This window comes from Orcinus orca, chromosome 2, assembly GCF_937001465.1.
Source record: "Orcinus orca chromosome 2, mOrcOrc1.1, whole genome shotgun sequence".
Taxonomy (NCBI): Eukaryota; Metazoa; Chordata; class Mammalia; order Artiodactyla; family Delphinidae; genus Orcinus; species Orcinus orca.
This window is the reverse complement of record NC_064560.1, coordinates 119,484,302-119,498,285: the sequence shown is the minus strand read 5'-3', so window position 1 is coordinate 119,498,285 and position 13,984 is coordinate 119,484,302. Positions and strand designations below refer to the sequence as shown.

At 34.2% G+C, this 13,984-nt stretch overlaps 1 protein-coding gene across 2 annotated transcripts in view; it reads left to right on the top strand.

Annotated features, from left to right (window-relative positions):
- Positions 1-13,984, top strand: part of SPRED1 (sprouty related EVH1 domain containing 1) — a 126,278-nt gene that overhangs the window by 65,353 nt on the left and 46,941 nt on the right. For both annotated transcript variants that reach the window (XM_033435835.2, XM_004274017.3), the window contains exons 3-4: positions 6,172-6,340; positions 8,704-8,753. In XM_033435835.2, coding sequence (XP_033291726.1) covers positions 6,172-6,340; positions 8,704-8,753 — 219 coding nt within the window. The remainder of the gene's footprint in view (positions 1-6,171; positions 6,341-8,703; positions 8,754-13,984) is intronic.

The window sequence follows — 13,984 nt, the reverse complement described above, 5'->3', positions numbered from 1 at the left end:
AGAAGAGGCAGTGGAAATGGGAGGCAGCATAATTCACTAACTTTTAAGAATCCTTCTAGCTCTTAAAATTATTTCTGTTTTTTCTGGAATGCAGATTTAGTATTGATCACATGGTAGGTAGAAGCCTTATGAGACATTCTTTTAACTACTTTTTTTTTTAACACCTTTTTAATCTCATTGATCTTTTTAAAAAATTTGAGATGGACAGTTGTTATCCCTATTACTTAATAAAGGTGTGATTTATATTGTCTTTAGTGTGATGAGAATGCATTTATTTTTTAAATGCTACTTAAAGTCAGAAGCAGAACAACTTTTTAATATATTGTGTGACTTAGATGAGAAATTATTATGCCCTAGATATGGAGACTTTGATAATTATGTAAATGCTGAGTGATGCAGAATGTTCTAGGAAGCATAGTTTTTAAATTATCTGCAAAGATGGTGAGTGGTTATGTCAGTAGATTACCTGCACTTTTCTTTCTCATTACCTATTCCTAAATTCAGAAGAGCTACTGCCATAGTAGCCTTTTCCTAAATGATAATTATTTTTAATGGTACGTTAAATACATACTATGAACAGTAAGATATATTTTATTTCCTAATGTTACTTTGTAGATAAAAGTTAATAACATAAATTGACATCTACTTCATAATTAGGTGACATTTTGTTTTTGTACCAACATGATGTGTATGATGTGCAACCTCAGTATTTGTATGACTTTTAGGTGGAACACATTCTTGCATAGGTACTTGTATGAGTCAAAGAACTAGTTCAGGGCTTCCCTGGTGGCGCAGTGGTTGAGAGTCCACCTGCTGTTGCAGGGGACACGGGTTCGTGCCCCAGTCCAGGAAGATCCCACATGCCGCGGAGCGGCTGGGCCAGTGAGCCATGGCCGCTGAGCCTGCGCGTCCGGAGCCTGTGCTCCGCAACGGGAAAGGCCACAACAGTGAGAGGCCCGCGTACCGCAAAAAAAAAAGAACTAGTTCATTATCCTTACCATTTCCTCAGTGTATTTTAAAGCTCATTTTAAAAATTTATTTTTCTATGTGTTTTTGGAACCTCTATAAAAAAATAGATGGCCATTTGTAAATAAGTGGTATAGATGAGTATAGATCACGTTGAAATTTTATTTATCTAACAGATAATAGTTGGAAAACAACTTTGGGAAGTTTCAGAGAGGAGCTAATTCAGCAATATTTTCATGTATTAAAGATTAATTTAGTGACATTTTCATGTAATAATGACTGTAGGACCAAACTCCATTTTTTTATGTCCTTCTCTTTTTTAACAATTGCAATTTAGCAGTCTTCTAAAATACATATCTCTTTCCCACTGTTTATGAATACAGTAAATATGTTGCAGTAATCCATAATGCCAATTTTAACTTCTTGAATTCCAAAACCTAATATAATTATGAATTTTATTAGTATTATTGCAAAATGGTTGTTGCAACAGATAGTTAAATCTTTGTTAAATGCCAGGTGCTAACACACTTTGCCTGTAAGCAAGCAGGACATTATTTTGTTACCTTCTTTGTTACTTATTTCAGAATAACAAGACTTAACTATCACAGATATTCAGTGACAGGCTGGTAAAATTTAACAATCAGCTTTTGGTGGGGGAGGGCGGGGGGATTGGAGAGAGGAAATGCTTTATAGCTTAACATACTCCCACCGTGGTAGTTTTCAGTCAATGTAACGTCACTGCATGTGGAGTTGGGAAGAAGTGATTAGTAGTGCACCATTATTTTTTCTTTTGTTACCTGTGCCTTTGGTGTCATATCCAATAAAACATTGCTAAATCCAATGTCATGAAATGACATTGACATTGACATATGACATTTTTTGCCCTATGTTTTCTTCTAGGAGTTTTATCGTTTTAGGTCTTCTTAGGGTCCTTGATACATTTTGAGTTAATTATTGCCTGTGGTGTTAGATAAGGGTCCAACTTCATTCTTTTGCCTGTGCACATCCAGTTTCCCAGTACCATTTGTTGAAAAGACTTTCCTTTCTTCCACTGAATGGTCTTGGCACTGTTGTCAAATATGTTGAGGTAGTTTCCTTCTAGTTCTTGTTAGGTATTTTTATCATGAAAAGATGTTGAATTTTGTTAAGTGCTTTTTCTGCATCAATTGCGATGATCATGTGGATTTTTTTCCCCTTTTTTCTGTTCAAGTAGGATATTACATTGATCAGTTTTCATGTGTTTAAACCATCCTTGCATTCATTTGTTGAGGATTTTTTGCATCAGTATTCATAAAGGATATTGATACATAGTTTTCTTGTAATGTCTTTGGCTTTGGTATCAGCACAATGCTGTCCTCATAGAATGAGTTAGGAAGTGTTTACTCCTTCAGACTTTTGGGAAAGTTTGAAGTATTGGTATTAGTTCTTTAAATGTTTGATATAATTCACCAGTGAAGCCATCAGGTCCAGGGTTTTTCTTTATTGAGAGACATTTAATTACTGATCCAGTCTACTTACTAGCTATATATCTATTCAAATTTTCTATTTATTTCTGATTTAGTCTTGGTCTGTTTTATGTTTCTAGTAATTTGTCTGTTAAATCTAGGTTATCTGACTTGTTGGTGTACAATTGTTCATAGTACTCTCTTATAATGCTTTTTATTTCTGTAGAATTGATGGTAATGTCTCCACTTTCATTTCTGATTTTTATAATTTGTGTCAATTTGCATCTTCTTAGTCCTTCTAGCTAAAGGACTTATTAAAATCTTTTTGAAGAACCAAGTGTTGGATTCATTGATTTTCTCTATTATTTTTCTGTTCTCTAATTTGTTTCTGCCCTCATCATTATTATTTCCTTTCTTCTGCTAGGTTTGAGTTTAGTTCGTTCTTCTTTTCTAGTTCCTTAAATTGTAAAGTTATGTTGTTGATTTAAGATTTTTCTTTCTTTTTTTTTTTAATGCAGGTGTTTCTAAATTTTCCCCTTAGTACTGCTTTCACTGTGTGCTATAAGTTTTGATATGTTGTGTTTTCGCTCTCTAAGTATTTTGTAATTTCCCTTGTGATTTCTTCTTTGATCAGTTGGTTAATTCCCAAAATTTTAAAAATTTTCCAGTTGTCCTTTTGTTATTGATTTTTAATTTCATCTTATTGTGGCCAAAGATACTTTGTATGGTACCCATATTTTTTATTATATTGAGATTAATTTGTGGCCTAACATGGTCTGTCCTGAAAAATATCCCATGTGCACTTCAGAAAAATGTGTGTTCTGTTGCTAAGTAGAGTGTTTTGTATATGTCTGTTTGGTCTAGTTGGTTTACTATGTTAAATTCTCTATATCTTTATATTCTGTCTGGTTCTTCTGTTGATTATGTGAGTGAGGTATTGACATCTCCAACTATTACTGTAGAACTGTGTTTCTCCCTTCAGTTGTGTCAATTTTTGCTTTATATATTTTGATGGTCTGTTACTAAGTACCTAAATGTTTATTGTTGTATCTTTTTGCCCTATTGAACCATTTATTAATATATAATATTTTTATTATAATGTACTTTTTTATTTAAAGTCTATTTTGTCTGATATTAGTATAGCCACCCCTGATCCCTTTTGGTTGCTCTTTGCATGGAATGTTTTTTTCCATCCTTTCACTTTCAACCTGTTTGTGTCTTTGGTCGTGCTTTTATTTGCTCTGCCAATCTCTGTCATTTGGTTGGACAGTTAAATCCATTTACGTTTAAAGTAATTGCTGATAAGGAGGGACTTCTGTGATTTTGCTGTCTTTGTATGTCCCTAGTAGCCTTTTCTCCCTCATTTCCTGCATTCGTATCTTCCTTTGTGTTTAGTTGATCGTAACAAAATGTTTAAATTCCTTTCTAATTTCCTTTTATTTATATTCTATAGCTATTTTCTTTGTGGTTACCATGGAGGTTGCACTTAACATCCTAAAGTTATAACACTCTAATTGGGATTTAAACTAGCTTAACTTCAATAACGTACAAAAACTGTTTCTTTACAGCTTTGACCTCACCCCTTTCATTTGTTGATAAATTACATCTTTATACACTGTTTGCCCAGAAACATAAATTAATACTTCTTTTAAATTTATTAGTCTCTCAAATTTTGTAGAAAACAATATTTGGAGTTATACACCACAGTTACAGCAATACTTAGCTTTTACACTAATAATTCATTGTTTTCTTTAAATGTAATAGTCTCTCAAATTTTATAGAAAACATAAAATGGAGTTTCAAACCAATGTTAAAAATATTGCTTTTATAATTGCTGTTGTATTTACCTTTATTTCTTTATATGGCTTAAATTTACTTTCTTATGTCATTTTATTTCACCGTGTAGGTCTCCCTTTTGCATTTTTTGCAGGGCAGATCTAGTGGAAACAAACTCCCTTAGCTTTTGTTTATCTGGAAATGGCTTAATTTCTTCGTTACTTTTGAAGGATATTTTTGCCAAATATAGAATTCTTGGTTGACAGCTTTTTCTTTCAGCACTTTGAATATGTCCACCCACTATCTTCTAGCCTCAAAAATTTCTGAAGAGAAATCTGCTGACGTTCTTATTGAGGATTCCTTATATGTGATAATTCACTTCTCTCTTGCTAATTTGAAGAATCTTTGTGTCTCTGTGTGGCCTGTTGAGTTCATCTTATTCAAAGTTTGTTGAGCTTCTTGGATGTTTATGTTCATGACTTTCATAAAATTTGGGGAGTTTTCAACCATTCTTTCTTCACATATTCTCTCTGCCCCTTTCTTGTTCTTCTAGTTCCCACGATGTGTATGTTGGTCCTCTTGATGCTGCCCGTAGGTCTCTTAGACTCTGTTTGTGTTTCTTCAGTCTTTTTCCTTTCTGCTCCTCAGACTCTAATTTCTGTTGTCCTATCTTCCAGTTCACTGTTTATTTTTTGTGCCTACTCAAATCTGCTTTTGAATCCCTCTAATTGGAGTTTTCATTTTAGTTATTTACTTTTCAGCTTCAGAATTTCTTAGTTTCTTTTTAGATTTTCTACCTCTTTATTGTTATTTCCATTTTGTTCATACATTGTTTTATGTCATACTTTGCTATATGACCTACTGAGGGAAACAAAAAGAAATCAACAGAAAATGTCCCAGAAGAGACCCAACAGCAGATCATTAGACAAAGACTTATTAAAAAAAACTGTTGTAAAGATGCTCAAAGAACTAAATAAGATATGGAGAATCTTTGAATGCTTTGGGATTTTTCTGTTGAACACTGGACATTTAAATCATAATATGGTAACTTGGAATATGGTAATATGGAAATCAGATTATTCCCTTCCTTGGAGTTTCCTAATTTTTGTTATTGTTTTTTGTTTTTGTTTTTTTTGATTGTTGTAGGTTGTCTCTGTGCCAAGGATCAGCCTGAGGTGTAAATTTAAGGTTTTTTCATGTCTTTTCTGATGAGCCTTTCCCTGGATATGCATAGTCACTTTCTAATTCTTCCTGTATATGTAGTTATTTTTGAATGTCCTAGTCTTCAGTGTCTGGCTCCCATCATGGGAAAAAGTGGTAAATGACAGATAAAAAAGGGAGCTGGCTTTTTAAATACCTTGGAAGTCACTTCATTCTGATGCAGAGGAACTTGCAACAATGAGGGACGATACAACAGTGGCAAATGGCTACCCTCCTCCTTGTCTGCACCTCTGTGATCAGAAGCAGCAATTAGTGATGAGAGCACCGATCCCTGATACTTGGAGGATAAGGTCCTTTTTACCTACCATGGCTTCTGTAATTTGCACGTGCAGGGCTCCCTGCCCTATGGCTGGGAGTTGGGATGAAGGAGGTGCTACTACTGTGCTACTACCTGAAATAGACAAAATTAACTGCAATTTACTGTCCATGTCTTCCCTGGAAGTTAAAAGCTTTCAACAGACTCTATAGAGTTCTAACATAGTCACAGCAGACAGATTCTGCCAGTCAGTTTTGTCTAGGTAGGGAGACAGATTCCTGGTGCTTCTTGCCTCCTGCCATCTTCCCAGAATCTTCTTTAATCCCATCTTAATTTCTGTATTGAGTGACTTTGTGAGTAGATTAAGTAGCAAGACCTCTGTATTAATGGGTTGGGAGTGCTTTTATTAAAATATAACAGCTCTTTTCTCACCTACCTTTGTATTTAAGAGCTACATTAGATGCATTTGATATATGTATAGTAATTTTGGCATTTAACTTTTGGCAGGTGGTTTTGGAATGTATGCTTAAAAAAGACCTCATTTACAATAAGGTCACTCCAACATTTCACCACTGGAAGATTGATGACAAGAAATTTGGTCTTACCTTTCAAAGTCCTGCTGATGCTAGGGCTTTTGATAGAGGCATTCGAAGAGCTATAGAGGATATTTCTCAAGGTAGGTTATTTTGACTCTTTTCTTAATTTGTTTATCAGTTATATGTAGTAGAAGTGACTTCAAGCAAGTCAGCTTTTGTGATATGAGATTAGGCTTTGAAAGCTGACTGTAGGTGAAGATAAAATAATGGGCTGCTTAATCTGTTTTATGTTTGTCACATCACAGTATATACCAGTTACATGTATTATCTTGAAGAGCCCATCAAGAGCACACTTCAGATAATTTGAAAGTTTTAAAAATAAGAGCTCAAAGAAGAGGGCAGCAGTCAGGTAGAACTTTGAAAATCCTTCGTGAGTATGTTACTCATATCCTTGTTTTGGTAATTATAAAGAGAAAATTTGTAATAATCAAATATATGTCAACTCCAGTTATTCTGTGGCAAAACCTTCCTTACTGCTTTATCTGATTTCATTAATAAGGATTGGCAGAGACCTCAACCCAATCTATCCCTTTGTATATCTTACCAATCTGTTAAGATCATTAACTCTAAAGCTTGCAGGTTTTAAAGGGAGAAAGAATATTTACATGTAAGACTGGCCTGTGCTTAATTAAACAAAAAGAAATCACGTTAAAACCCATTTCTTTCCCCCAAAGAAGTCATAACTAAGATTTGATTTGCTTTTCTAATTAAGAAGAAACATTATCTCTATTAGTAGAAATAACCTTCTTGTACAACATAACTGAATGAAAATGTGTTGACAACATTGTGACTCATATATTTTGAAGATGGCATTTTAGTAGGAAAATCAGAAGAAATAAACTAATTACGAGACAAACCATAGGCAAGAACGTGGAAATGCTTAGTACAAATATGTATTGCTAAGTGGGTGAAACTGAAGTTAAATAATGTATTTAACTACTTTAAAAGACTAGAATTTGGTAAACAAACAATCTTTGATTTCTGATTCAGAAAAAAATTCCATGAAATGATAGCACTCATTTTTAGTACAAGAACCCATAAATTCTTCCTATATCAGTGTTCTCATTGTTCCCTGCACATTTGAATCACCTGGGAGCCTTTTGAAACAGCATAATTGGTCCCCACTCCAGCTCACTTGAATCAAACTGCCTGGAGAGTGGTGCTGAGGCATTCCTTTTTTTTTTTTTAAGTTCCTGTTCATTTCAAATGTGGTGAGGAATTGTCAGATGATTATATATCATGAATTTAGGGAGGGGCAAGATGAGTATGGATCTTCAGATTCTCGAGTAGTAGTTGTCGTGCTCAAACCACTGCAAGAAACTTAAAAATAAAAAAATTTATGATGCCCAATGCCTCACCCCTCAGAGATTCTGACATTATTGGTTTGAGACTGTGTTCTGGCATCAGTATAATTTTTTTTAAAGTTTCCCAGTTAATTCTAATATTTTGTTAGTGTTGAAGAACCAGTGGTTTAAAAAGAAAATCATTATCCATGGTTGCTGGAATATTTAGTTATGAATACTTTTATGCCCACATTCATACCCCCATAGGAACATACTTCTGTCACTAGAATCAGATAGATTGGGTTTAACCTTTTAAAAGAAAATTAATGAGAAGCTTACAAACACCTAACCAGGTAGAATAGGCTACAGTACTCAGCCTGTCTCATTGTTCTTGAACATTTTTGAAAACATACTGGTTAGCATTATTATCAGCCACTGTATAGGTTTTCAGCAATCCCATTTTCTTACTTAGCCTCCCATGACAGTAAGAATAAACTATGCACCCTTTCCATAGGGCAGCTTTCTCTTCATCTCCATGATAGCTATGTCTCAAGGGTAGCATAAAGTCAGAATACTTTGCTAAGGTAAATCCTTCCTTATTAATTTATTGGAACTAAAGGCATTCTTGAACGCCATGAAAACTTACATAGAGGCATTGGTACACAAAAGTCAATAGCAACAATTGGCTATTGACTATCAACAGTGGATTAAGGCTCATTTTTTTGCCTTATTAAAGCTACTAAAATCCTAGTTGGGGGTACTAAATACTGTTTCCTGGGTCAGAGTACTTAGAAAAATTGAATAAATCACGTGGGTATTACCTAAACACCAGAAGAGTGTGGTGCATATACTTTTCCTGGCAGTTTCAGTATTTGAGAGAAATCAGAGGCAGGGCTTGCCAGAGATAGCGTACTTTCACAGAAAACACCTCTTTAAGTAAGTAACTGGAAATTTACCTGTAGAAGAGGAAAACAATTGCTTTATTCTCTGTCTAACAGAGGGGCAAGTATGAGTGACCAACATCTGACTGGTTGCCAGGCAGTCCAGAATGATCTCTGATTAGTCTTCTACAGTATCATAGTGGTATTATCAATGAGTCAGCAATACTAAAATCTAAAACAAAAATTCTATGCTTAATTAACTTTTACCCGTTTTCTTAGGATGCCCAGCACTTAAAAATGAAACTGAAGGAGCAGAAGACAACTTACAAGTAAGTAGTTTGGATTAAAAGGAATTTCTAGACATAAAGGTTGTGGAGGAAATCACTAGCCTTAATAAATAAACAATTCATATAAATTCTTAAGAAATTTCTGGTCACTGTATTTGTCAGGAAATACAGGGAAACAGAACCAATAGAATGTGTGTATGTGTATATATATATATATATATATATATATATATATATATACACACATACATATATATGTATGTATTTATTAATATGTGTAAAGAGGACTTGGTTTTGTTCGGTTTGTTTGTTTAAGGAATTGACTCATGTGACTGTGGGAACTGGCCAGTCCGAAATTCACAGAGTAAGCAGGTAGGCAGGCATCCCAGAAGTTCTGGCAGGAGTTGATGTTTTGCTCTTGAGTCAGAAGGCAGTCTCAAGGCAGACTTCCTTCCTCCTTGGGGGACGTCAGTCTTTTCTTTAAGTCTTTCCAGAATGAGTCCACCCACTTTATGGAGGATAATCTCCTTTACTCTGAGTCTCTGATTTAGATGTTAGTCACATATGAAAATTACATTCACAATAGTTAGACTGGTGTTTGACCAAACCACTTGCCACCATCGCCTAGCCAAGTTGACATAAAATTAACCATCACAGATACCCCACCGCATAGGCAAGGTACTTGTATTAAAAATTCGTAGAAAAGTAATTTCAAATTATGAATAAGCATATGGACACCCTTCTGTTTTATATCACTAGTAATCAGCAGGTAGTATAAATTAACATTTATTAGTTATGAAATTATCAAAGATTTAAAAATTACTATTACCCCAGACTGTGTCTTTCCATGAGGTTGACAGATTGATGCTCTGCTAGAAAATATAGATTGGTAGATTCTTTTTAGAAAACAGTTTGGTAATAATGTATTTAAAAGCCTTAAAAAGGGAAACAGGACTTCCCTGGTGGTCCAATGGTTAAGACTTTCCCTTCCAATGTTTCAGGTTTGATCCCTGGTCGGGGAGCTAAGATCCCACATACCTTGTGGCCAAAAAGCCAAAACATAAAGCAGAAGCAGTATGGTAACAAATTCAATAAAGGCTTTAAAATTGGTCCACATTAAAAAAAAAAATCTTTAAAAAAAAAAGAAATATTCATACCTGTTAATCCAGTGAATCAATTTAAGGAAATAGAGATACACAAAAAATTTGTATACACAGATTTTTGGGGATGTGCGTATGAAATATTGATAATAAAAAATAAGCTATCTAAATGGAATGGAAATTGTTGAATTAATTAAGGTATCTTTGTCATGCGACCACTAAAAATTTTATTATTAATTTACTTGCAGTGTATTGAGTAGTAAAAACAGATAATTATATGGTGTTGTCACCCATTGTTACTCAGCTAAAATGTTAAATTTGTTACTTTTGGATTGTGGGATTCTGAGCTATATGGCTTTCTTTTTAGTACTTTTAATTTCCGAAAGTATTAATACTTTTAGGAGAATAGTGAAAGAACCCAAATTTATATGTATACCTTGTATTAATAATCAATTATTCATATTATTGTAAAAATAGTCATCACCTAAAGGACATGGCAAAATGTTTTATGTACATTTATAATCAGAAAATAAAAATGGTTTTTATTTCTGAAAATTTGAGAAATATAGTAAAGTTCAAAAAATAAAACATAGATATGCTACCATCCATGATAGCCATCATACATATTTTTTAAAATATTTATTTATTTATTTGGTTGCTTCAGGTCTTAGCTGCAGCACGCAAGATCTGTGTTGCCACGTGTAGGATCTTCGTTGCTGCATGCAGGATCTTTAGTTGCGGCACATGGGATCTTTAGTTGCGGCATGCAAAGTCTTAGTTGCAGCATGTGGGATCTAGTTCCCTGCCCAGGGATCGAACCCGGGCCCCCTGCATTGGGAGCACAGAGTCTTAGCCACTGGACCACCAGGGAAGTCCCATACGTATTTTTAAATATAGCCTCTGAGTTTTTTTCTGGACAAATAAATGGGTACACATGTGTTACTATGATATCATTATTCTGTAGCTTTTTTTTTCACTTAAATACATAATGATATTTTGTGACCTTAAATGTTTTTTCAAGTTTACAATTTTTAATCTTTTTTGTGTCTATCTAATTTGTTTTCAATAGATGTATCCTAACCCATTATCCTTATTGTACATTTAAGAGTTCTTATTTGTACATTTAAGAGTTCTTATTGTACATTTAAGAGTTCTTATTTGTGTTTTAATATATGAATCTATTTTAATAATTTAATTTTATATTTAATATATATTTATTATACATTTAATATATATTTATTATACATTTAATAATATATGAATTTATTTTCTTGATGGTTAATTATTATTTTAAAAACTCAGTTTCAGTTAATTAGGTATAAGAAATAAATAATAAAATGCAAAATAAGTATACTTTTTATAGTTAAGTGTTTCCTAAAGTTCTGTTCTGGTATCAATGAGAATATGGAGCTGGAAATGGGGAAACATTTTCTGAATTGCTCCCTGTGAAGAGAGTAAATTTGGTTAAAATTCAACTTTAAAAAGAATCTTTTAACATTCTGCTTTGGTTTTACTTCATTTCTATATATAGCACTGTATAGAGGAAAAACTTTTACAGGACTTAATTGTTTGCAAGACTTTGTGCATATTGCCATCAATGGCTAGTAAAGAGAATTATTGTATAACCAAAGCAACAAGTAGTTAATCTGTTTTTAGCTCCTTGGGATCTCTGCTTCATAGTAAGGTCTCTCCACTGCCCCCAGTCCAACAGGTTACACACACACACACACACACACACACACACACACTCTCTCTCTCTCTCTCTCTCTCTCTCTCTCTCTCTGTCCCACACACACACACACACGTACACACACACACCTAAAAGAGTTATTTATATTTTAGCTTCATTATACACTGAAGCACTTGCTTGGTATTTATTTTCATAATAAAATAGAAAATGTGCATTGTCACTAGAGACTCTAAAATAGGCTTCCATGTAAGTGTAATTTCACTAAGAGCAATTTTTATATCAAGTTTTAGTTCTTGGTTTTTACTTACTGTGGTGTTTTAAAAATAGATTCTTAAATTATATTCCTTTTGGTGGAATCTTATTCTCCTCCCCTTGAGTGGGCGCTATACTTACTGGGTTGTTTTTTAATAAGGAGTATATGGTAGAAATGACAAGAGTATGACTTCCAAAGGTAGACCATAAAAGGTATTGCAGCTTCTTTCTGGCTCTCTTAGATCCCCTGTACTGGAGGATGCCAACTGCCATGTCATGGGGACACTCAAGCAACTCTATGGAGATGTGCTTGTGGTGAGGAACTGAAGTTTTGTGACAATAAACATGTTAATGAGCCATCTTGGATGCAAGTCATTCACCCCCAAATGAGCCATCAGATGACTGCAGTCATGGTTGATGTTTTAACTGTAACTTCCCTAGGGACTGTGGGGTGGAACCACCTCATTAAGCTATTCCTGAATGCATGACCTACAGAAACTGTAAAATAACAAATTTCACTTTAAGCCTCTAGGTTTGGGGTAATTGGTTACTAATAGAGATTTTGCTACCCATAATAATGTGGTGCTGCCATAACAAATACTTCAAAATGTGGCATATAATTTGAACTTGGGGACAGTAGATAGAAGCTTAAAGTTAAGCCTTTGAGGAGACTGCTGATGAGGTCTTAAATGAAAATGAAGAACACCATATTGGAAACTGAAAGAAAGGAAATCACTGTTATATAGTAACAGAAAGTTTAGCAACACTGTCACCTGTAGTAATAAGTGAAGTAGAAAATGTACTACTTCTGGTTATGGTAAAGCAGTGGATGGGAGAAATAGGCTCAGGAAGGGCTCCTAAGCAAACAAAAAGAACCAGGACTTGGTGGTTTGGAAAATTCTCATCCTCTCAATATGTCAAACTATGCTAAAATTAGGAAATGGCTTCCAGGCAAAGATCATATCCTGGGCACTCTCAGAATAGGTTTGTCTAAAGATGAAGCCAGTGGTGTGACTATAAAATCCTTTGTTAAAACCTCAGAAAGATGTAATGTGAGCCTCAGAGAACCTTTCAATCAAAGTAAGAGGGCTTAAAGCAGATTAAGGGTGTCCTCAGCAGAAATTTAAAGTAGAGAAGAGTTTGTCTCAGAATTGTGACTGTGCTTTTTGTCTAACAGAGTGTGAATCCCAGTAAGATTTCCAAGAGACCCACAAAGTTTTCGAAAGAGTTAATTGGTAGAAATATTACCAGTCTGAGGAGCGGCCCCTTGGATCCCCAGAATTTTACCGGCAAGAAGCAGGTTGAAAAACATTTTACATGTAAACATGGACTTCCTTTCATAAAACAGAAAGATAACTCAGAAATAGAACCAAAATCTCAAAGGGCAGAGCCAAGAGCTATGGAGAATTATTCCCATATTCAAGGAACTTCTAACGTGTTCCCACCTTGATTACAGAATTACTTTGGATCAGTGACTCCATTTTCTCTTATTCTGAACCAGAAGTTTTATAACAGTTATCCTCTGCCTGTCCTACCATTGTATTTTGGTTGTGTATGGGGCAGATAATTTGTCTGTTCAGTTCATGGGTCCTCACAACGAGAGGAACTGTACTTAAGGAACACCATTCAGCTAAGTTGCTCCCAAATTTCTTACTCAAAGAAACTATGAGATAGTAAATGTTCTTTGAAGCTGCAGTTTTGTGGTAATTGGTGGTTATGCACCAACAGCTAACCAATACATAAGCAGAAAAGGAAGATGAGTAGAATGAAAGCTAACATTTATAGTCATGTTCATTTTATCTTGCTCCCATTCTCAACTTTTTTAGATGATACCATCTAGCTTAGGTTAAATTCCATTTTTCAATAGAAGATTGTATTATATCTTGGTTTTATAGCCCCTTTACAACTAAAAGTATGTTCAGGTAGAAAAAAACACAGTTCTTATTAGTTTAAAAAATTCTGAGCCCGATTATGCATGTATAATATATTAACCTTAATTATACCAAAAGGGGCTGGGGGATACTGAGATGCTAGCAAAATGTGAAATTTTTAAAAAAAAGAATCAACTTACAGAATTAAACTGCCAAAGAAAACTCTTAAGTTTACTTTAGTACCATTTATTTCATGATATGCTAAAGTTTTCACATATATCATTCTTATTTTGGAATGTATTGGAGGTTATAAAGTATTCTAATTCAGTTAACCACTTTATTAGGAACAAAGTACATTAT